Consider the following 23,731-nt stretch of genomic DNA (forward strand, 5'->3'; position numbering starts at 1 on the left):
CGCATGTTGTTGAAGACAAATAAGATATGTGTCCTCAGCCCTTTTGTCCATATTTCTTTGTGTTCAGCCAGAAGTCGATCGAATTGGGCTAGTAACTCCAAAGCATCCAAAAAGTTTCCATTGTGTTGGGATTGTAGCAGCTCATCATTCCCTCTGAATGCGAGTCGCCTTTCTCCTAAAAACTTGATTACAGCAACGACACGTCGCAGCACATCCTGCCAATATTGCGTTGCATCCATGGTTTGTTTCATTAAGGCTGAATCGATCCTTCCCGTGCCACTCGATCTCTGCATCAGGGTTAGCATGCTGGACCTGAAAACATAATAATAATAGCCTACATTAAATTTGTAAAGCACTCTATAACTGAAACAGCTTGTGCTGACAAAGCAAAATGCAATAGCCTACAATAAATGCTATGGTGCTGGCGGCGCGCATGGACGCAGCGGCCCCTCCAGGGATCAGCGAGAGTGAATGTTTTAAATGTTTTGCTTAACCCAGACGCTCAGGTTGCATAACCTACACCTGAGAGACTTTACTAAACACCAGGATAAAGCATGCTGCAAGAAATGAGGTACCCTGCTTTGATGTGGACAAACTACGCCAGCACGGGATTTTACCTGCGTCTACACCGGCAGTCACCAGGGAGAGGAGGCAGTGCAAGCGGTGCAAACGTAAACAAAGGAGGGGGAAGAGAGCCGGGATCCACGCTAGGCTAAAGGCTAACGCCTCCAGACCAGCAGGACGGTCGCTCTTGCTCTCTAATGTTCGCTCCCTCGACAACAAACGGGACGAGCTATGCTTGCTCACCCGCTCCACCAATACTTTGAACTGCTGCCATCAAGCAAACAGTGCAGAAGCATGAAAAGCAAAACCACCAGAATGTGCAACAGCTTCCTCCAGAAAGCTGTTAGACTTGTAAACTGCTGACTTTACCATCACTCGGGGATCATAAGTGCGAAACACTATCTCATTTTGTGTGCGCTACTGCTGTATGTGCAGCTAAATGACAATAAATAAAACTTGATTTGATAAAATTGCCTACCTGTGGTCAGCACTCCTCTCATGCTCGGAGATGCGTTCAGAGTGTTTCCAGTCACAAAAACCATCAATAAAGACATTCTTTTTGGTCCCAAAAAGTTTACAAGTGAAATAATATACATTCCCAGTCGATGGTGAAGAAGCCATTCTCGGAAGTCGACAGGACAACATTTCTTTGGTTAATGAGCGTGAACATCCTCCCAGTCCATTATCCCTCACAGATGCATGGTATTTCAACCGTCTGTTGTGAAATGAGGAGGCCCCTCTTTCTATCAGAATCGACTTAACTCTTTCATTAGAGATATCCCCCCAAAGTGCAGGATCTGTAACAGTCTCCCACTTGGAGTAGTCTCTTTGTGGGCCACCGACATCTTCGGATCGGACCGATTGGTCTTCTTTTTCTTCCACTGGTGGGCAAGTTCTCTCTGACAGGACTGGCTGCAACGTGATCATCATCATTTTCAGCTTGGTCGTCCATTTCCTCCTCAGGTGAACAAGTAGGCATAACGTTACTGGTACTTACTGGTACCACTGGCGGGTCTTCCATGGTGGCACGGGGGGGCATCCGCCCCCCCCCCGCAATCTGATTGGCCACCCCGTGTGCCCCCCCAATGGTCATTGGCTTTTGGTAATGTCAATCATTGTGTAAAGCTCTCTACAGACGCTGCATGTTAAAACGGAAGCAAAGCTGAAACCTTTTGTGTGACGACTGTGTTAACGACTCATGAAGGCTTTTATTTTGGAAAAAAAAACAGAGGAAGTAGCTCCGTGGCTCTGCGACTGCGCTAATGAACTTGTTTAACTTCAAGACTGATGGACGCTCGCGCAACGTGATGCTCGCAGGTGCACCGAGTTAAGGTAAGAGCAGAACCCTGCAGGTTCTCTAAGACTGTCTGTCACAACAAAGTTTTGCCAACTTCTGTTAAATTTGCATGAAAAACTGCTCTTAAACAATACTGCAGGTGTTTTACTTTAGTTAGCTCTCCATCTGGATAAACGTTAACACATCTCTCCACTATTTCAGTAACGTTAGCATCTGTCGTGTGTTTTGCGACACGAATTAATAGTCAACAACAGAGTAGCGTATCATATCATTGTTGCTACTGTGATGTTGGTACAGTGCAAATAGCATGTTGCTTTTCATTGTGTTTGTTTTCAATGTATACTACAGTATGAAACGGAGGCAGGGAGATATCTTGAATTTCTTCAGTAAGAGGAAATTTATCAGGGAAAGTGCAGGTGACCAGCAGGAGTGTGACAGTGAAAGTCAAGCTGAATGCAGCCAGGCAGCTGAAACTGACGTAAATTTCCAGGGCCAGACCAGCAGTCATGGACCTCCAGGTGAAAATACAGCCGGTACTAGGGAAAAGCTTTAAAATGTGTTTTGTGTTCTGCAGAATTTTACAGTTATTCAGTGAATGAAGGAATTTAATACCTCCTTTTAATACCTCATTTTAAATCACAGTATAAAACTGGAACTATGAACTTAAAATTGTTTATTTGTTAAATATCTGCAATTCATGCTATGTATTATAAAACAAATAATCATGTACACTTGATTAAAAATTTAAATCATGTATGTGCAATTAAAAATAGAATTAATAAAGTGTTGACTGTGTCAATCAATACTTTCAGATGTACAAAGGGAGAGGACTGACCATGCTGAATCAGATGACAGCTACAGCAGTTGCAGCAGCTCCACCAGCAACACCGACCTCCCAGTTCGTCCAACTTTTGCGCCACCGAAAGGTCCACAAGGTAGAATATTCATAAAAAATGCTATTTCATCCAACGCAACTTTAAAAAGTTAAATAAAATGTTAAACATCTTTAAAAATGTACTTAATTTTTCTTCATTTAAAAATTCCAGAATCTACATGTATGCATATATTTTTCAGACACTGGCTGTGGGAACAAGAACAAAAGCACGTTTTTGTCTATAAATGTCAGTGCTGATCATGAGTAGTAATTTCCACAGACTCATTTTAATATTTTCAGACATTTCTCAAACCAGAGCTGCTGGCCCTGCGCAACCTATCCTGAAGGCCTTCCCTCGCACTCAGCACGGACAGGGTAGAACCAGAGCCTTCATCGCTTCCTGGTATAAAGACTATACCTGGATTGAATACTCCCAGTGCCAGGATAGTGCTTTTTGTTTTGCATGTAGACATTTTTCACTGCCCTCTGTTCCGGAGACAACATTTACCTCAGCTACTGGCTTTTCAAATTGGAAAAAGGCCATGTACAAAGATGGAGGTTTCCGCTTACATGCTAGAGCAGAGCACCATCTTAATGCCATGATTGCATGGACGGAGTATCAGAGGGGTGTTGAGAACAATACATCTTTACTCCAGGCAATGGACAAACAGTACCAAAAAAAGGTAGAGGAAAACAGGAAGTATATTAAAACAGTTGCTGATGTTTTGCTATGCACAGCCACTCAGAACATAGCACAGCGTGGCCATCGGGAGTCAGAGGACTCAGGAAACAAGGGCAACTTTATGGCCATTTTGGAGCTCATAGCCAAGCATGACCCCTTAATAAAACAGAAAATGGGACATAGCAATGTCAAGTACACCAGCAACCATATTCAGAATGAGATTTTAGAGGTTTTAGCAGACATGGTGAGAAAGGACATTATTGAAGAGGTAAAAGATAGTGGGGTCTTCAGTATTCTAGCTGATGAAACAAAAGACTTAAAAAAAGAGGAACAAATTTCCTTAGTACTGAGGTACTACTACAGAGGTACAGTGCATGAAAGCTTCATGCATTTTGAGCATGCAGACAAACTTGATGCTGCTGGGCTAACTGAAAAAATTGTTAATAGCCTGCAAAAGTACGGTTTAGAGTACAGAGAACAGCTGGTAGGGCAGGGCTATGATGGGGCTTCTGTAATGAGTGGCAAACACAGTGGTGTGTCTGCAAGGATACAGTCCCTGGCCAAGCATGCCTTTTATGTGCACTGCAATGCACATTGCCTAAATTTGGTTATTGTGGACACAGTCAGAGCAGTACCAGAAGCGTCATGCTTTTTTTCCTTGTTGCAGCGCCTTTATGTGTTTCTGTCAGGTTCCTATGTCCACCAGAAGTGGCAGGACATACAGCGCTCAATGTATCAGGAGGATCAGCCTCGAGAGTTGCCCAGACTCAGTGATATTAGGTGGGCTTGCAGGTATTATGCCTGTCGAAACCTAATGGACCGGCTTCCAGCTGTGCTACAAGTCCTTCATGACATTGATGAGGAGAATAATGGAGACAGAAGTGTAGAGGCGCGTGGACTGCGAGGGCAGATAAACCTAGATTTCATTGGCCTTCTAGCAACCTTTAGAAGAATCCTTGGAGATACAAAGTTTTTGAGTGATATGCTGCAGTCCCCATCATTGGACCTTGCCAGAGCAATTGACCTCATTGAGGCACTGCAGGACTCAGTAGTAAAATACAGAGATGAATCATCTTTTGACCAGCTGTGGACAGAAGTGCTAAGCATGGCTCAGCAGTGCAACATCAGCACAGAGAGGATGTCTAAAAGGCAACTTAAAACAAGCTCTGCTCTTAATGACACTGTTGTCATGTCTACAGTTGGTCAGCGTTACAGTGACACCGGCAAGGATTACTTTTGTAAGACTGTTTACTATCCGATCCTAGACCATGTAAATGCTGAGCTAGAGAGGCGGTTTTCGAGAACCAACTGTGATATCATGAGAGGGATTCAGGCACTCAATCCTAAAAGCAACAGCTTTTTAGAGGAGGCCCCTTTGTTTTTATTTGGAACCATCTATGAGACAAACCTGGAGGATTTGAAGCATGAGCTTCACCAAGCCAAGCGGATCTTGAAGAGAAAGGAGGCAGCTGGAATGAGGAATCTCACCAGTTTGCTTGAGTTTACAGAGTTCCTGGAGCCATTTAAAGAGGTCTTCTATGAACTGTTCAGGTTGTGCAAAACTGCTTTGGTCCTACCTGTAAGCACAGCTGCCTGTGAACGCAGTTTTTCTGCACTGAAACTGATCAAAAATCATTTGCGCACCACCATGAACAATGAAAGACTAAGTGATCTTGGAGTGCTAAGTGTGGAGTCCAAGAGAGCCAAGGCCTTGGATATGGACGAGTTTGTAAGGTTGTTCAGCAGCAAACACGGCAATCGCAAAATACAGTTATTTTGAAGTGTCAGCACCTCCAAATGAGTGGTACATTGAGTGTTACTTGATCTGATTGTGATACAGGACAGAAAATTGTTTACACAATTTAAAGAGCTGAGCAGTACTGATTTTGAATATTGTTGTTGTTGTCAACTTCACTGTGAGAATGTGAGTGGCAGTGGTGAATTATTTTTCTTAAAAGTAACTACTACTGAGAGCTTAAGCAGAAAGTGCTGATTTAGAGTGTAGAATATGGTTAATGTTGGTTAATGTTTTTATTTTTAGTGGTAGGTGGTACCTACTTTGCTTTTAACTGATTACTGAAGTGAACTTATATGTTTACTGTACAAAGCTGAGCACTTACTGATGTTTCACATAAGTATTGCTGTTAGTGTTCTAAATTTCATTGTGGTGATGTTGCTTAACCTTCATAAAACTGATAACTACACAGAACACTGAGCTTGTTATTCTGTTTTTTAAAATTCTATTTCACATTTTATTTTATTTGTTTTTATTATTATAGGCTATTTTTTTTTTACATTGTAAGAATTTAAGTGGTGCTTAAAACTAATTACTACACAGAACTGCTATGTTCACTGTACAGAGCTAGGAGCACTAACTTCTGACTAACTCTGTACAGCAAACATCCTGCTGTTCTGTGTGTTAAACTTGGTAAGAGTACACCCAGCAGATTTAATGGGGTCAAGAAAAGCAAGATGAAAACAAACAGTGTGTATCTGTACAATATAAATATTGAAGTGGCCGATCGGTGGCAGCCTTCATTTTTGTTACTCTTGGGCGGCCCCCCCAGATTAATTGTTGTTACCCCCTGTGCCCCCCACCAGAAAATTCTCTGGACCCGCCCCTGACTGGTACACTGGACTGACTGCTGGCTCGTGACCTTTGATTAGCCTGTAGCCTAATGTCGTCATGGCTAGGGCATGGAGGGCTAGCGATAGCTGCTTAAGTGCCTTCCCCGTTGCCATCGTCTTAGGGGGGCAGCACAGCATTGCTGGTAGGCGGCCGTGGTCCAGGTTTTTTAGAGAAGAATGTGTCGATGGCAGGTATCTGTGCTACCAAAGCAGCATTTTTGGCTTCTTTTTCTTTTCTCGCCTTTCGCTTTGCGTACCCGTGTCGTGGCTTCTCCATGTTGTCAAACGAATTTTTTTTAAAAAACTTTCTTTATTCAGACAGTCAATGTTGTCAAACGCATGTCTAACGTCTATCCAGGTCAAATGATGTGACCCACCACGTGATTGACGCGTGACCTTGGCTTGACTGAGAAACATTTTTGCTAAAACATTTTTTTGTACAAAAAAAGATGTAAATAATGAGGGATTGGTGTTTAATGGGGGCCCACATTTATTTTCATGATTTAATAATATAAAAAAAATAAAAAATACACTCTTGGCCAACAACGGCCAAGGACCCTGATTGGCTGCCAGGACCCTGGGGCACGTGCAGGGATCCATCATAGCGGTAACGTTACAGTACCTCAAATTAATATTACGCTCACTCAGGCAGCTGCATGCTACCAGACTAGATAACACCGGAGCAAATTAGGATAACGCGTCGTCGCCGTGCAAAAACCGTTATGGGCTGCATTTACTCAGCAGCGCATGGACTGTGTTTTTTAATTTATGGCGTTCAGGAGGAAAAAGCGTTTCTGGTCGAAGTTATAACTTCATGGAGGAAAGAAAATGTGAACGCACGTTTAAAGGACATCAGAGAGGCGCATTTCAAATCATGTTGTTGCAGTTTGTTAAATTAAACTGCTGTTACTTTCAGCACCACGGACAGCCCCGCGGATGATCTGCGGATAAGCCGCAGCTGTGAGCGTCAGTGGGTAAGGGCTCATTAGGGCCTGATGTGTGGCACCTGAGAGATGCCACTGAGAGAAAGCCAGTCTTGCCAGACACTAACTTTGTTCCACCTCCCCTTTCTCCTGATTTTAGAGTTGTTAACTAATAGGAAATAAAATCTATATTTTTTTTATTTGCAAAAACCGACTCCTCCTGATATCCCCACCTCACACGTTTTAACTAGGGTTGGGAATGAAAAACCGCTACGACCGGATAACCGATTTTACAGGCGAGAGATACGGCTGTATCGGTAGCAGACTCCTAAATCGATACGAATCACCCATGAATCCTTAGATGAATCGATTGTAGCGTTGTGGATCGGATATCGCGAGACTATGAATCGGTTGCCTGAGGCTTTACGGTTTTCATCTCTAAACAACGCGAGAGCTCACTAAAGGGACTCTCCCGCATGGTCCGTAACGTTAAGGGGCTTTCACATAGCGTGTGCTCAGCGCAGACCTCGGCCACCACAGCCATTCATTGTGTATGTGATCGCGTGATGCGAGGGCGCAGCGCAGAGCTGGTTGGCGCCCTGTGAGGTTAAATCTGGGTGGCACAACCCCTCCTCGTTTCACCTGCACCTGCACCACCAAGAAAAAATTACAACAACTGCACCGGCACCGTACGAGTCCAAAAGGCAGAGAAACTTTCCAGCTACAGCAGCGCACTGACATAGATTGTGTAACAAAGTGAAGAGTTGCCACTCCGATATATTTTCCGTGGCTAACAGGAGCACACTGGCTTAGCTTGTCTATTCAGAGAAGAGGTATCACTTTGGCTTATTTTTCATATTCAATCTATGTTATCACAGGCATACTCCTGCTCATTCATTGGTAGTTGAATTGTTAGGTCTGTTTGATAAGTAATTTAAATCTTTAAAACAAATAATAATTTAACATATTGTTAAATTATTGGAGTCAAACTTACTGGTAAACATCTACTCCTTCAAGATAATTTATTATGTTCTACAACTCATAAATATACACTATCACTAAATACAGAGTGTTTGAGAAGCATATTTCCTGTGTGCTACAAAAGATCTAAAGTAAACAGTGCTCTCTTGTTGTCACGGGTTCGGACAGAACTGCCACTGGACCGGACCGCAGTCCACCATTTGGTGATGCCTGGTCAACATCAACAAATGTTAACTATCGTATTGTTTTTACACTGTATCGAATTGTATCGTTCTTAAACCGTATCGAATCGTATCGTTCTTAAACTGTATCGAATCGTATCGAATCGTTCTGTATTAAAAATATATCGTTTTTGAACCAAATCGTAACCCGTGTATCTAGATATGTATCGAATCGGCCTCATGCCAGAGATTCCCAACCCTAGTTTTAACAGAGAGTTTTGTGACGCTGTTTATCCACCTAGCTATTACCTACAGATAATTCATTAAATACACTCACTGACTTCATTAGACACTGTGCATTGTGCAATGCAATGCCCTACCATGAATTCTACTTTAATAAATGTACTACTAGGGCCCTATAAAATCCGTTTTATTTTTTCCCAAATTCCATTTTTTCCGTTTTAATTTTTAGAAATTCCGTTTTTTCCATTTTAATTTTTGGTAATTCCGTTTTTTACCTTTTACTCTAATTTTACTACCAAAAAAGATTCAGTGAGTTTTTAATGTTAATGACTAAAATGTTAATGACTAAAATGCACACAAATGAAATAGAAATTACCTTAAATTAACTGAGGTAACAAATAAACAACACTTTATTGATTTATTTAACAACGATGTTGTTATAGCAATAAAAGGTGAAAATGATATGTTATTAATGATTGAATAAAAATGACAAGAGGATGCATCAGTAATTATTTCACCTGAGGGTTGATGTTGGGTCAATGCATGCACACATTTAACTTAAAAGATTGTTGACCGTGTGTTGACCATTGTACATACAGGCTATTCACATGTTTAGGACGCTGCAGTCTCTTGCATCAGTGGTCTCATCCACAGCGACAGAGTACTTTTTACCATGGATCTTTTGTACTACAGAGGATATATGTTGCTCAAACACTCGGTATGTAGCGTTAGTGTATGTTTATGAGTGATAGAACATAATAAATTATCTTGAAGGAGTAGATGCTTACCAGTAAGCTTGACTCCAATAATTTAACAATATGTTAAATTATTATTTGTTTTAAAAATGTAAATTACTTATCAAACAGACCTAACTATTCAGCTACCAGTGAAAGAGCAGTAGTATGCATGTGATAACATAGATTGAAAAATAAGCCAAAGTGATAAGCTAAGCCAGTGTGCTGCTGTTAGCCACTGAAAATAGAGCAGAGTGGCAACTCTTTGCTTTGTTACACAATCTATGTCAGTGCGCTGCTGTAGCCTGGAAAGTTTCTTTGCCTTTTGGACTCGCACGGTGCCGGTGCAGTTGTTGTAATTTTTTTGTTCTTGGTGGTGCAGGTACAGGTGAAACGACTGGAGGGGTTGCACCACCCAGATTTGCTTCCCTCCATGTAGCCTAATTTTCCCCAGACATACGTTCATATTCCACACAAAAGCAGCACAAAAGCAGCATTTCATTCAAATTATGTCATATTCTGCGTTAAAAATAGATTCCATTTTATTTAGCTAATTCCGCGATTCCGTGATCGTGGAAATTATAGGGCCCTATATTACTTGTTGACACTGTCAGAGAGACTTCTTTATGTTTACTGAGATGATAGTGGGTGTTGCTGTTGGTGTGCAGAGCAGTATATTGAGAGGTGTTCAGAATATTTTGACCCTCTGATGCATGTAAGTGGGGTTGACAAAATATCAGACACCTCAATATGATGCTCCTCACACCAACACCCACTACCACCTCAATAATAACCATAAAGAAGAATTATCTGCTTTCTTACAGTCAACAACATTTTAAAAGTAATTTGGTTTAGTCTAATGAAGTGGCCAGCATTGTACATGCCATATTCATGTGAACACAAGGAAGACAAATGCTTAATGTCTGAGTTTCAAAATTGCCCACATAACTAGACATATTTGTAATGTTATTTTCTAACTAATGCATATTATGTCTATTTTTTTTTTTTTACAGATGGCAAAAGAGGGTGGACGTAGTATGGTGTGGGACTACTTCACCAAGGATGTCACTGGTGAAGCAGTCTGTAATATTTGTGCAGCTTCTGTAAGCCAGGGATCAAGCAAACAAAAAGCAAAAAACACAACCAACCTATGGAAGCACCTTAAAGCTAAACATAACGACATGATGATAATGCCTTTTTTTGCACTAATAATATAGATAGATAATAAAAGTATTTGAAAATAGTAAAATGTTTTCCCTTCAATTTATATCTTTGTAACAAGTGTTTGGAACTTTATTTAAGTCATCAAAAGCAGGTATTTCGTCTTTTTTTTTAAATTGAAAAATGTAAAAATTTAATCTGCTGATATATCGGAATCGGAATTTTTGATTCCCTAATATCATAATTGGCATCGGCCCCAAAAAATCCATATTGGTCAGGCCCTACTCTGTACTCAGCACAGCAAGTCCACAATAAGTAGGCAACCATAACCGTGACTACAACAGCTGCTCCATGATTCTGCCTCATTTAAGGATTTATGGGCCAGCAGAAAGCTAATTTCCTTACAGGAATCAGAAGTATAACACATGCATTTGATGATTTACACACTGGAGTACTGTCCATTCTCTACTAGCTGGGTACAGAAAAAGAAACGAGTGGACTATATCTCCCTATGAAATTAAAGCAGGGATCTGTATGAGAGCGAGGACTCCCTGTGTTTCAGTATCTGCTCCATTCATAGCACCATAACACCACTCAAGTGATTTTTTTGTCTGTTTTTTCTGATCAGTTAGTGGTGCACCAACTGTGCACCTGCAGCCTGAGCTCAGACTGAATTTTTATTTTCTCAAATCATTTAAATAATTATGACACTCAGCATTTTCTCACAAGGAGCTACTACTAATTTAAAAAGTAATCCCAACCTTTGTGTTGTCAGTTCCACTATTTGTAGTAATTAGGCGTAAATTCAGTAATAATTAAATACAAAATTATGTTTTATTTTCAATATTTTATTTTTTTAAAGATAATTTTTTGGCATGTCTGCTTTATTTGATAGTAACAGTAGAGAGTCAGGAAAGACGAAGGAGAGATAGGGACGAATTGGAGAAAATGGCCCAGAGTCAGATCCAAACCCAGGCCCCTGCTATATGAGAGAATACATTTATCAAAAGTTCTGAGGATTATACTCAAATTGAAATAATTTTTATTCATTAACAACTTACTGATGTTTCTCTCCGCCTGTCAGCTATTGCTTATCTGCCAAGAAACTGCTACGTTCTCAGTTTCTTTCTCATTTTCTTTAACTTTGTTTTGCATCTCCTCTTTCGCCCTCAATCTCCATCAGTCTGATCTGATCTGTGATTATCCCCCTCTGTCCCTCTGAGTCTAAAGCTTTATTTCCACATCTGCGGGGGGCTCCATGCTCTCACTTTTCTGCGGTGATGGTTTTGCTGTTTCATCTTGTGAGCGAGTTTCCCAAGAACGAACACAAGTTGCCGATAATTTGTCAGGGTGGCCATTCCTCTCGTTAATCCAGACTGCATACAGAGGGTTGTCCCTCTCATGAAACTGCATCCCAAAGACAAATGGACACAAGTAAGCTGAGACACTAAGTTCAGTAAATTCACCATCTTGTATAGTCTGTATAATTACAGATAATTTGAGCGAAAACATGACTACATACAATTTCCATACCACTGTAAATGATAAAAAAAATAAAATACTGAAAAGTCTAAAGGTGACTGCTCACCTCTGAGTGTTTCTCCTCTGTCTTGGTGTCTTGTGTCTGACCTGATGATCTTTTGCCTAAGTTGAAATAATGAGATGAGACATTTACGGCGCTCCATAATAAATGCAGACATGTCAAACTTTGTACTATGATTCTGTGAATTTGTGATTCCTTACCTGCGTATTTCACAGCAGCTCCCACAGCAACACAGAGTAAAGCAATCCCAAACAGACCCAGAACAGGCCACTTCCAATGGATCCCATGGGATGTAGATTCCTCTATGGATACTGACAACAAGGGATGAATCTGTCATATGTGGCACTACAATATATATATATACACTACTCACAAAAAGTTAGGGATATTCGGCTTTTGGCTGAAATTTCAGGATGAACCTAAAATGTATTATAACCTTTACAGGTGAACTTAATGTGACCTTCTGTAAACTTCTGAATGCACATGTCCAACTGTTCAGTGTTTCAGAACCTTTTGCACAAGTTGTTGTTCTCTAACAAGGAGCTTAATGGCAAAATTCACAACAGGTGTTTGATCCATGAATCGACCAATAAATTTCCTGGTTCAATTAGAATTGGCATTTAAACAGTCCTCCTCATCATGCTGTTCACATCTTGACATCATGAGACCAAGACGACACATCAGTACAGAACTGCCCTACACTTTGTGAAAGGTACAGTGACAAGCCCATGCTACCTGAATAACATCATTAATCCAGTCATTGTGCCCCTGCATGAAAAACACAGACCAAATTTCATCTTCATGGACGACAATGCTCCAGCTCATTGAGGTCGCATCATTAGGGAACGGCTGCTGGAGACTGGGGTACCTCAAATGGAGTGGCCTGTACTTTCTCAGACCTGCATCCCATAGAAAACCTATGGGATCAGCTGAGCCGCCGTGTAGAGGCTCGGAGCTCTGTACCCTAGAACCTCAATGTCCTGAGGGCCGCCCTTCAAGAAGAGTGGGATGCCATGCCTCAGCAGACAATAAGTCGACTTGTGAACAGCATGAGACGTCGTTGTCAAGCTGTAATTGATGCTCAAGGGCACATGACAAGTTATTGACACTGACATTTTTTGTTGTGGTATATCCACCACTGTTGTTGGCTTTTGTTTCAAGAAATTGTTTGAGATGAGGAAATCACCAGTGTATGCTTCTACTTAAATGCCCTACTTTCATGATATAATATCACTGTAGCGTGAACTTTTACATTTTCCATAAATTTCACCCAAAAGCCAAATATCCCTAACTTTTGTGAGTAGTGTGTGTGTGTGTGTATATATATGTATATATATATATATATATATATATATATATATATATATATATATATATATATATATATATATATATGTATATATATATGTGTGTGTATATATATATATACTATCCAACCAAACAGAATTATAACCCCCAATATTATGTTTAGTAATCAGCCCTACTCCATCGTCTCTACCTGTAGCCGTCCTTGCTGTGCTCTCTTCCTTGTAGACATAGCCCAGGCTCCGGGTGTCTCTGCCCCAGTAGAAGCTGTTGCTTCGGAGGGGGAAGAACGGGGCCATGTAGGCCTGTGCCCTCTGGGCCGGGTGAACCTGGTCACTGTCAGGGTAGGTAGCATCATTGTGGCTCTGTAACCACTTCTCAAGAAGCCTGATGCCCAGAGATAAAGAAACATATTGTAAAATAAATAAATAAATCCTTGCAGTGAATGCCAATAAAACGTACTCTGATTTTGAGTGCAGCACAGATACATACAACAGCATTTTTATTGTCAAAGATTGCTCAGTAGCTGGGAAATCACATCAAGCGTCAGTAAAGGGTTTTAGATACTTTGATAATCTCTGACCTACTTGTCAATGAAACAGTGATGCAGCATGAATATAGGATCGTTGGCAGCAGTGGGGACCAGAGACATGGTGCCATTCAGGTATCTGTGGATCAGGTTGTGCATGGAGGCATTGAGGTGGCGGGAATCCAGGGGAATTTCAAATCCTGGAGAGAGAGAGGAATATGTTTTAACCAAGACTAGTGCAGCTACCTGTTCAAAATATGCCCGCTCATAATGAGCCGATTTCTTGGCCTCCAGTATTGCTGCTTGGGGCTTTGTGGAAAACGCTCATCCAGTCAACTTCACATGACACTGCATCTCTTCAGCAAGGGTCCTCAGCGACATACCCACAAGCCGTGAAGCAAATCAGATGAACGTTTGCTGAGATAATCCAAGGACAGACATACAAAGATTCCTTCCAAGTTAGTTAGATTTTAGTTAGACAGAAGTAGATTTTCTTTGGCTCTCATTTTTGTCAGGAACGAGATAAATCATGCACTGGCTTTAGGATAAAATTTCCTAAAAGTAGCCATCTCTGGTGCATTGATTTCAGTGAAGGAAATCCAAAGAACAAGAATGGGAAACGGCAGTCTTGAAAAAGTGATTATCTAATTTGATCCATTTTACACCCCTCAATAAAGCGTGGATCAAGAATATTCAGCTCCATTTTTTTTGTTACCTTGATATGTAACCTAGTTGGCACAAGCTCATTTTAACTTTTATTTATTAGCATCACTTGCCTGACTCCAAAGGGGTGTTGCAAACACCTGCAATAAATGTCTGCTGCACTGCCCTCTAGGAGTTGAAACTTTCAGTCATGTTGGCCACAGTTACTTTGCCCGTGCTGCGAAAAATACCTGCTGCCATATCGCTGATTGGGTGTGGCCAGAAGTGCAACACGCCCCTGAGAGTTTCAAGCCTTAGAGGGCAGCGCAGCAGAAGGTTCTAAGATTTATTATTCAGTGCTGAGTTACTCCCTGAAGTCTGAATGTACACTTAATTGACGCAAATAGTAAATTCATGGCTTTGCTTTGTATACTTAATACTTGCACAAAGCATTTTTGCAATCCAGTATAGTGGGAGGATTTCAATTCACCTCCAGTCGACACAGTTTTGAAGCGACTTACATGTGGTAGCAAAGAAAATCTGACATTTTTTTTAGCATGAAAAGGTATTTGACCCACCCTCTAGCTTGTTCCGGAAGCTGTTCCTGGATGTCTTGTCAAATGGTGGTGTGTCAAAACTCTCTGTCGCCATAATATTCTCAACATCCTCAGCAGTGGGCAGTGTTTTGAACATTGGGTCCATTCCGGGGTTGCGGATCAGACGCCTGGGTGCAGAGGGATCAGTCTGGATGCAGATTATACCAAGAGACTCCTGATATGGACATATAGTCTGTGAGGTGAAGGAGGAGGACAACAGGAGTTAGGAGAGAGTGCACAGGGCTTTGGAAATGAATGAGAATGAATGAAAGATTTTGTCACTGTGACATCTTACCTCCCACTTTGAGAAGGGTGAGGCATTGTCTATGTGTCCATTTTGGCCAGCTCCTCCAAAATACTGGTTAGTGCAGATGTTACAGTGGTTGGTCCTGGTCCAGTCCCAGTATGGGATGTAGAAGTCCTGGTCTCCAGTGAGCTCCCTGATCTCCCTCTCCATGAAAAGTAGAAAAACACGGTGCCAAAAAGCAAAAGCGGGGCCCCGGTGAGCAGCATTATTTTCAGACCCAGCGTAGCTCTTGGCAGAGTAGTAGTGCATCCACACGTACAGGTCATACACGCTTGTGTTTTGAAATGTGTAATTCTCCTCCACAGTGGTGTCCCTGCTGGTGAGGATCATGTAACGGTCGCTGGTGCTGAATTTTGCCTTGTACAGCCTTGAGAGGAAGTTCTCCCTCTCCTGGTCAGTCAGATCTGTTATTTCTTTCCTCACTATGTGGTGCCGCTGCATGCAGTGAGGTCCCTTCCAGCCTGGCAGACACTGACCACAGTCAAATCCATCATAGTTCCCCCAGCAGGTGCAGACTGAATCATAGAAGGCACGGGGCCAGTTGATCCTGTAGTCGACCGGTTTGGGGAGGTCTCTCGCAGGGTGTGGAGCACAGACTCCTCTCCCTGAGTCGAAGCCACAAGGAGAGCCTCTCCAGAGCGGGCAACACGTCCGGCTCTCCAGAGCCTCTGGAATGGTGCAGAGCCGTGGAAACTGAGCCTCCAGGACTCTGGGGCACAGAAGACACAGCAGGAAAACTGGCCAAGACCACATGAAGCCACAGGACAGCAGCATGGTGGCAGAGAGGGAGACCCAGTCCCAGGGGAGCACTGGGAGGACAACGCAGACTCATCAGCCTCCCATCTTAGCAGCTCCCTTTTAAAGAGTGAATGATGTAAGAGCCTCTGGTTTGATCTTTATGCTCCAATATTTGAACAAGTGGAATGGAATCACTTCTGAGAATTCCTCTGAGGGCTGTGTGTACATTAAGAAGTGCATTGGCTCTTACATAATGTGTTGTGTTTGGTGAGAGGTCGGCACATGCTACCTTCATCAGGAGCTGCCTCCTGGATTTCGTAAGAGGACCAGGCAATTAATCTCATCTCACTTTATTCTGTGCCTCTGTTATATATTCACCAGAGTTCGTCAAAAGGGTAATTATAATGGCATGGACCACCAGTTTCTGTGTTGTATCAGCTGTGTCAACACAGTCATAACCCCCCAGAGTTCAACTGGTTTGGTCAATGTCCTGTATAGCTGTGTGTGTGTGTGTGTGTGTGTGTGCGTGAGAGAGAGAGAGAGAGAGAGAGAGAGAGAGAGAGAATTATATTATTTATATTTATATTTTTTAAATTATAGAGGGCCGTGAAATAATAACGTTTATAATACTGACATTAGTAAGTACAGTCATATCTCTCTGGTATAGCCTCTGCCTGTGCACCTTCACATTGGAGCATGATTTTGATTCCTTTTTTTTTTTTAAAGAATACAGCTGATGGAATGAAATGGAATGGATCTTTATTGTCATTATGCAAAAATGTACAATGAAACTCTGTTGGCTTCTCTCAATATAAAAACAAATAAAAGACAAATAATAATGTAAAAGTGCCCAAAACTGTAGAAGTGTCAGCGCAGAAGAAAGTGACTGTGCAGCTTAAATAGTAAACAAAAAGTAAATAGTTAATAAATAGTAAATAAATAATAGCAGCCTTGAGTGCCTGTCTGACTGGGATTAATTTAGCTCACATTTAAATAGCTAATATTAATAGGCTGTGAATTAGCTTCCAATAAGCAGCATCATTTTTAATACACTCCTGATCAAAATTTTAAGACCAGTTGAGGAATTGCAAGAATTTACATTTTGCACTGTTGGATCTTAAGAATTTTCTAAGTAGAGCTTCAAAATACAAAAAGAAGAAATGAGAGTGAGAAAAAAAAATTGAGTAAGCAATTTATTGCAAACAACCATTAAACTGAAATAGGCTGTTCATTAGCTGATCAAAAGTTTAAGACCACAGCCTTTAAAAGCCCAAATCTTCACAAAAATGTGGATTCAGTGGCATTTTCTGTCAGGTATCCACACTGTCATGACCTCCTGATGGCAAAGGAAAAAAAGTTTTCTCTCCTTGAATGCGGTCGAATTGTTGAGCTGCATAAGCAAGGCCTCTCGCAGCGTGCCACTGCTGCTGAGGTTGGACGCAGTAACAGACAGTCATTTTAAACTTCTTAAAACATCCTGAGGATTATGGAACAAAAAAGTTAAGTGGTAGACCCAAAAGAATTTGACTGTCCCTGAGCCGGAGGATCCAACTGGCTGTCCGTCAAGACACGAGACGATCCTCGGCTCAAATTAAGCTTGTAACTGGTGCCAACTGCAGTCCCATAACCATCAGACGGCATCTGTGAGAGAAGAGTTTTAAGAACAAAAAACGTCTTCAAAGGCCTTGTCTCCTTCAACGGCACAAAATTGCCTGTTTGGAGTTTGCACGAGAGCACCAAACATGGGACATTGAAAGATAGAAGAAAGTTTTATTCTCTGATGAGAAAAAATTTAACCTTGATGGTCCTGATGGCTTCCAACGTTACTGGCATGACAAGGAGATCCCACCTGAGATGTTTTCTACACGGCACGGTGGAGGGGGCGCCATCATGATCTAGGGGGCTTTTTCCTTCAATGGAACAATGGAGCTTCAGGTTGTGCAGAGGCGTCAAACGGCAGCTGGCTATGTGGAGATGTTGCAGGGGGCATCCCTCATGACTGAAGGCCATCGTCTGTGTGGTAATGACTGGGTTTTTCAACAGGACAACGCTGCAGTTCACAATGCCCACCTGACAAAGGACTTCTTCCAGAGGAATAACATCACTCTTTTGAACCATCCTGCGTGTTCCCCTGATCTAAATTCAATTGAGAACATTTGGGGTTGGATGGCGAGGGAAGTTTACAGAAATGGACACCAGTTCCAGACAGTGGATGCCCTCTGTGAAGCCATCTTCACCACTTGGAGCAACATTCCAGAAAATGACACTGAATCCACATTTTTGCGAAGATTTGGGCTTTTAAAGGCAGTGGTCTTAAACTTTTGATCAGCTGATGAACAGCCTATTTCAGTTTAATGGATGTTTGCAATAAATTGCTTACTCAAATTTTTTTTTGTCTCACTCCCATTTCTTCTTTTTGCATTTTGAAGCTCTACTTAGAACCTTCTTAAGATCCAACAGTGCAAAATGTAAATTCTTGCAATTTCTCAAATGGTCTTAAAATTTTGATCAGGAGTGTACTGTACACCGGACATTGCTAGTAATGTAGGTAAGGAAAAGGATGACCATGTTATAGTAAATAGGACAAAGACTGTACCTCATCATCATTTGCTGCAGACATAGGTGGTACCTCATTCTCTTCTGGTGGAGGCACAGGCTCTTTGACTACATAGAGAATATGGGGAAAATAAACTTAAGCCACACCTCACCTAGATTCACCTACTGACCATCGTGCTTTAACCATTTCAAAGAATGTTATGATAGTAATCTAACTATACTGTATAGCAGAAAAATGTGATGACCACTCACAAATTAATTCAAACTACATTATAATAGCAATGTAAACAAATAAAATCAGTATTAATAACATGTACAGGTGTGACGCAGTTAAGTCTTAAGTCTTTACTTACTTCCCACCAAGAATTGTCAACAGGTGTGGCGAGGCTGTAGGATGAAGCTTGTGAGTGAGATTGCCTTGGTGTATCACTGAGACCAGTAACACACATGGCTGTCCATTCACAAAGACATGCTGCAGTGTCTGCTCACTCTGCATGGGGCAGGACCTCTGTTGAGATAAAAGATATAAAACATTAAATATTATAGAACTACGAGAACTATGTCAGACTAAACCAACAACTAGGCAGGAGAGCTGTGTAACTGCATTCAAAAGAGTGGTCTGTATGATTAAAACAACTGTTTACATACTGTATACTTACCTTTTGCATGGGGCTGTAAGCGACGCATTCATCCACCTGTCAATGCCTTTCTGAATCGTACTGAAGTCTTTACACCTTAAAATAAATAAATAAATAAATAAATCACATGTAGGATATGTAGATTAACGAACCAATATTTGTAGTTTTACAATAAATTCTTGCAAGTACAGTCATTTGATTAACGAAAAACATGCATTGATTTTCATCTTATATAATTAAATAATCCTTACAAGATATCAACACTGTTGACTCTTCTTCTTACAACAGTACAAGCCGCATTCTTGCACTTTTGGGTTATTTCGGTTGTCATGAGATGGTCGAGACAACATGCAACCATGTCCTCCTCTGTCCCATACGCATCCCATGAAGTCCTTTTAAAGCGTCCAACTGTTTTTAGCCACAATAATTTCCCCTGGGACCACTCCTTCTCAAAATGTTTGTGAACTTGGAGAAGGATGGAGATCCAATTATTGGAACTAGCATTAAGGGACTTTTTTTACCCCAAGTCTCCTCTTGATGGCAAGATGAAGCATGTACAGGAGGTTGTCCACTGTACATGTGTTTGTCATTGACATAGTTTGCTGCTCAATCAACCCCTCTCCTCCCCAATATGGACAGCAATTCTGTGTTTTTTGTGGTGGCGGGTGTACTGCTGCATCTTTGATATTATGCTTTTTCGCTGGAGGAGGGGAGTTGAAATACTTTGATTTTCTCTTTCGAGTACTTTGTTTCCTCCATTTCTCCTCTTGTGATAGCGGAAGTGTTTCTTGACCATCAATTTGCTCTTCATTGGTGTTTGGCTGTGTTGTCTGTGGAACCTGTTTTTTGATTAGCATTCCCTTAATTCTTCCCACAACAAACTCCTGCTGGAGCTGCAGAAAGTCTCCTGCTCTCCTATGCATTTTTTTTTTTTTTTTTTTTTTTGCCAGAACATTTTTTTGTTGTGCGGAACCAGTTCTCCACAATGGCATTGCTGTCTCTTGTTTTGCCAAGATGTTTCAGCATAACACCTGACCAAAAGGGGGCTGTACCAGCATAATCCAAAATTATTTCCAACACAGACTCACAGAAATGGTTATTTTTTTGTGAACCCTCTGCTTCATCTTCCTTTCTCGCTTTATCTGTTTCCTTCACCACCGCTTCTGCAGGAGCAAAGAAAGGAGATGATTTCTAATTGATTTGCGCTGGTCTTCAGAGAGACTTGATTCATCGTTATCATCTGCATTTTTTATGTTGATCTTGTCTGTCTTCTGTGTCTGTATGGCGTCCTGCTTTTGTCAGAAAAACTGGCCAAATTCCCTAAGAACATCATCACAGCATTTTTCCTCTAGCCAGCCAGTTTCCACAAGGAGTCGGAGAACAGTAGTGAGTTTTTGGGAACTGAGCTCTTTGTTGTTGAGTAGCACCCTTGGATCCAGGACAGATAGGCTTCTCACCAATGAATATTTCACTGGTGCCTTTTCAAAAACCTTAGACACCATCCTCACCAAAAAAAGCTTAAAGTTTTGCCTAAACTCAAGCCTCTGCCTCTCAGCTCCTGAGTTCTTCACATGTTCCTCCAAAGCTCGCTCTGTAGCGAAGCCAACTTTCACTTTGTTGACATCCACATGGTTATCTTGTGCTTCATGATCAACTTTGAGAAGCTTGAGAGTGTTGGTTGCACTCATGATTACACTGGGCTTGACAAACCTCTCCAAAAGACTCCTAAGTAGAGTTGTGAGATCACTGCACATAAATGGCAGCATGGGTTTGTCAGTTTGGTATAGCTTCAAAAATGGCGTGACTTCCCTTGCAACCATTAGAAAGAAGTTGAGTTTGGCTGGGAAGAGGTCATCATGGACAATGACCTCAGCTTTCTCAAAGGACTTTGTGCATGGCTCTGTAATTTTTTGGTTTTGGCAGCACTGATGTATGGCAAGGCAAGGCAAAGCAAGTTTATTTATATAGCACAATTTAACACAAGGTAATTCAAAGTGCTTTACAGAAACATTAAAAGCAACAAGACACAAATTAAAACAATAAAAACAGTCAATAAAAAGGGAAATAAAAATTTAGAATGATAGCAATAATAAAATACAGTAACATAAAATATAAAATAACATAAAATAACAACAGGCTCAGTACACTGCCTGAGCTAGACGGCCAAGGGCCCAGGGCGTGATAGGCCTTATCACCCCTGCGGCTCCTTGCCACCAAAAGGCAATAGGCCAAGTGTCCAGGCCGTGATAGCCTATATCACGCCCGCGACTCCTTGCCACCAGACTAGACAAAATTTGAGTTTAAATTCAAAACCAGCTCTGTCAGAGATTTCAGCTAGTATCTCTTGTCCCTGGCTCTGAACCATCAGGAATTTGGTTGGTCGGGTCTGTTTTTTTTTTGTTTTTTTTTTTTTGTATGGGACGTCGCCCTTAATAATACATCACACTATTTGCTCTTGAGTCCTTCACTCAGAGTCTTACAGTCCCGCCGGACACAGGTTCCACACTCTGGTCTTATTCAGATCGTAATGAACTCTAAAGATCCATCACAGGACGTCTCCCTTCTAGATCTGAATTCACAGCCTGCTCCCCAGTGTCGAGTCACAGCAGTAGCTGACTCAGACTTCCCGGTCACCCCCCGCAGGGATGCCGACAGCCCAACCTCTTAATTCCTTAGACTCTGAAACCTCTCCTATTAGAGATTTCAGCCCGGACTCAGTCCTCAGCCCTGGAATCTCTGACATTTGCTGCTGATTTAACAATAAACCTAAATAAAACAGTCAGGATAAGAAACAAAGTAAGAAAAATAAAAGGCATAAATAAACAGTGGGTAGTTTAAAAGTACGGGCAGTACAACAGGTAGTCCTTGGAGTGCGGAGGAGGCATAAATCAACAGTGTGTAGTTAAAAAGTACAGGCAATACAACAGGCAAGTATTTAATCTAACAGAACGCTTCAGTGAACAGTAGTGTTTTTAGCCCTGATTTAAAGGAGCTGACAGACTGAGCAGACCTCAGATCTACAGGAATTTTGTTCCATAGGTGAGGAGCATAGTAAGTGAATGCTGCCTCACCTTGCTTGGTTCTTGTTCTTGGAACACACAACAAACCAGTTCCAGATGACCTAAGGGGTCTAGATGCATTGTAGGGAACCAGTAGATCAAGCATATATTTTGGTCCGAGACCATTCAGGGCTTTGTAGACCAGCAGTAAGATTTTAAAATCTATCCTTTGACTCACAGGAAGCCAGTGTAGCGATTTAATGACCGGTGTCATTAAATCCAGTTTCCTGGTGTTTATAAGGACTCTGGCGGCAGCGTTCTGAATCAGCTGCAGCTGTCTGATTGATTTTTTGTTAAGGCCTGTAAATATGCCATTGCAATAGTCCAACCTACTAAAAATGAATGCATGAATAAGTTTTTCCATGTCTTGTTTAGACAGAAACCCCTTAATTCTAGCAATGTTTTTCAGGTGGTAATAGGCAGATTTAGTGATAAACTTTAAATGGCTGTTGAGGTTCAGGTCTGAGTCAATGATAACACCAAGATTTCTGGCTTGATTCGTAGCTGTCAGTGACATAGAGCCAAGGTGAGCGCTGATCTTTGCCCTTTCATTTTTTGGGCCAAAAATTAATACTTCTGTCTTTTCTGGATTTAGCTGGAGAAAATTCTGGCACATCCATTCATTGATTTGATGAATACAGTTACTCAATGAGAGTAAGGGACTGTAGTCATGTGATGACACTGAGATATAGAGTTGTGTGTCATCGGCATATGTATGATAGGAGATGTTGTGATGTTCCATAATCTGGGCTAGGGGTAGCACATAGATGTTGAATAGAAGTGGTCCAAGAATGGACCCTTGAGGAACCCCACATGTGATTGTGGTTCGCTCAGATTTATGGTTACCAACTGACACAAAAAAGTCCCTATCTTGTAAGTAAGATTTGAACCATTGTAGCACAGTGTCGGTGAGTCCCACCCACTTTTCCAATCTGCTAAGTAGAATATTATGATCAACTGTATCAAATGCAGCACTGAGATCTAGTAATACCAGGACAGAGGATTTGCATGCATCAGTATTCTGATGAATATCATTTAAGACTTTGATAAGTACAGTCTCAGTGCTGTGGTGTGGCCGAAATCCAGATTGAAATCTGTTAAAAAGATTGTTTTGCATCATAAAAGTATGGATTTGCTGGAAGACAACCCTTTCAATGATTTTCCCCAAAAATGGCAGATTTGATATTGGCCTATAGTTACTAATTGTTGTGGCATCCAGATTTGATTTTTTTAGAAGAGGTTCTATTACTGCAGTTTTCAAGGCCTGGGGAAACTGGCCTGCTTTAAGAGAAGTATTTATTATCTGCAGTACATCCGGAGCTATGCAGTTAAAAATGGTTTTAAAAAAGTTTGAAGGCAGAATATCAAGGCAGCATGTTGTGGGCTTTAATTTTGAAACCGTTTCTGTTAGAGTTGTGTAATCAAGGAGGCTAAAATGTCCTAGATTAACCGGAGAACAGGAAGGCACAAGTGTTATCATTCCTGAGCTGGAACTGCACACTGCCTGTCTTATCTGCAATATTTTGTTTGTGAAGAAGGCTGCAAAGTCATTACATGACTTGTTGGACAG

The 23,731-nt window shown here is 41.4% G+C and overlaps 1 protein-coding gene across 1 annotated transcript; it reads right to left on the reverse strand.

The window, feature by feature from the left end:
* Positions 1–11,647: 11,647 nt before the first annotated feature.
* Positions 11,648–20,790, reverse strand: LOC115380806 (tyrosinase-like). Its single transcript, XM_030082031.1, has 7 exons — positions 20,611–20,790; positions 18,505–18,572; positions 15,159–15,879; positions 14,846–15,056; positions 13,684–13,825; positions 13,290–13,483; positions 11,648–11,655 (listed from the first exon to the last, which is right to left on the reverse strand). The coding sequence occupies exons 1-7, from the start codon at positions 20,788–20,790 to the stop codon at positions 11,648–11,650; spliced, it is 1,524 nt and encodes a 507-aa protein (XP_029937891.1).
* Positions 20,791–23,731: the final 2,941 nt, after the last annotated feature.

This window comes from Myripristis murdjan, chromosome 3 (assembly GCF_902150065.1).
Source record: "Myripristis murdjan chromosome 3, fMyrMur1.1, whole genome shotgun sequence".
Taxonomy (NCBI): domain Eukaryota; kingdom Metazoa; phylum Chordata; class Actinopteri; order Holocentriformes; family Holocentridae; genus Myripristis; species Myripristis murdjan.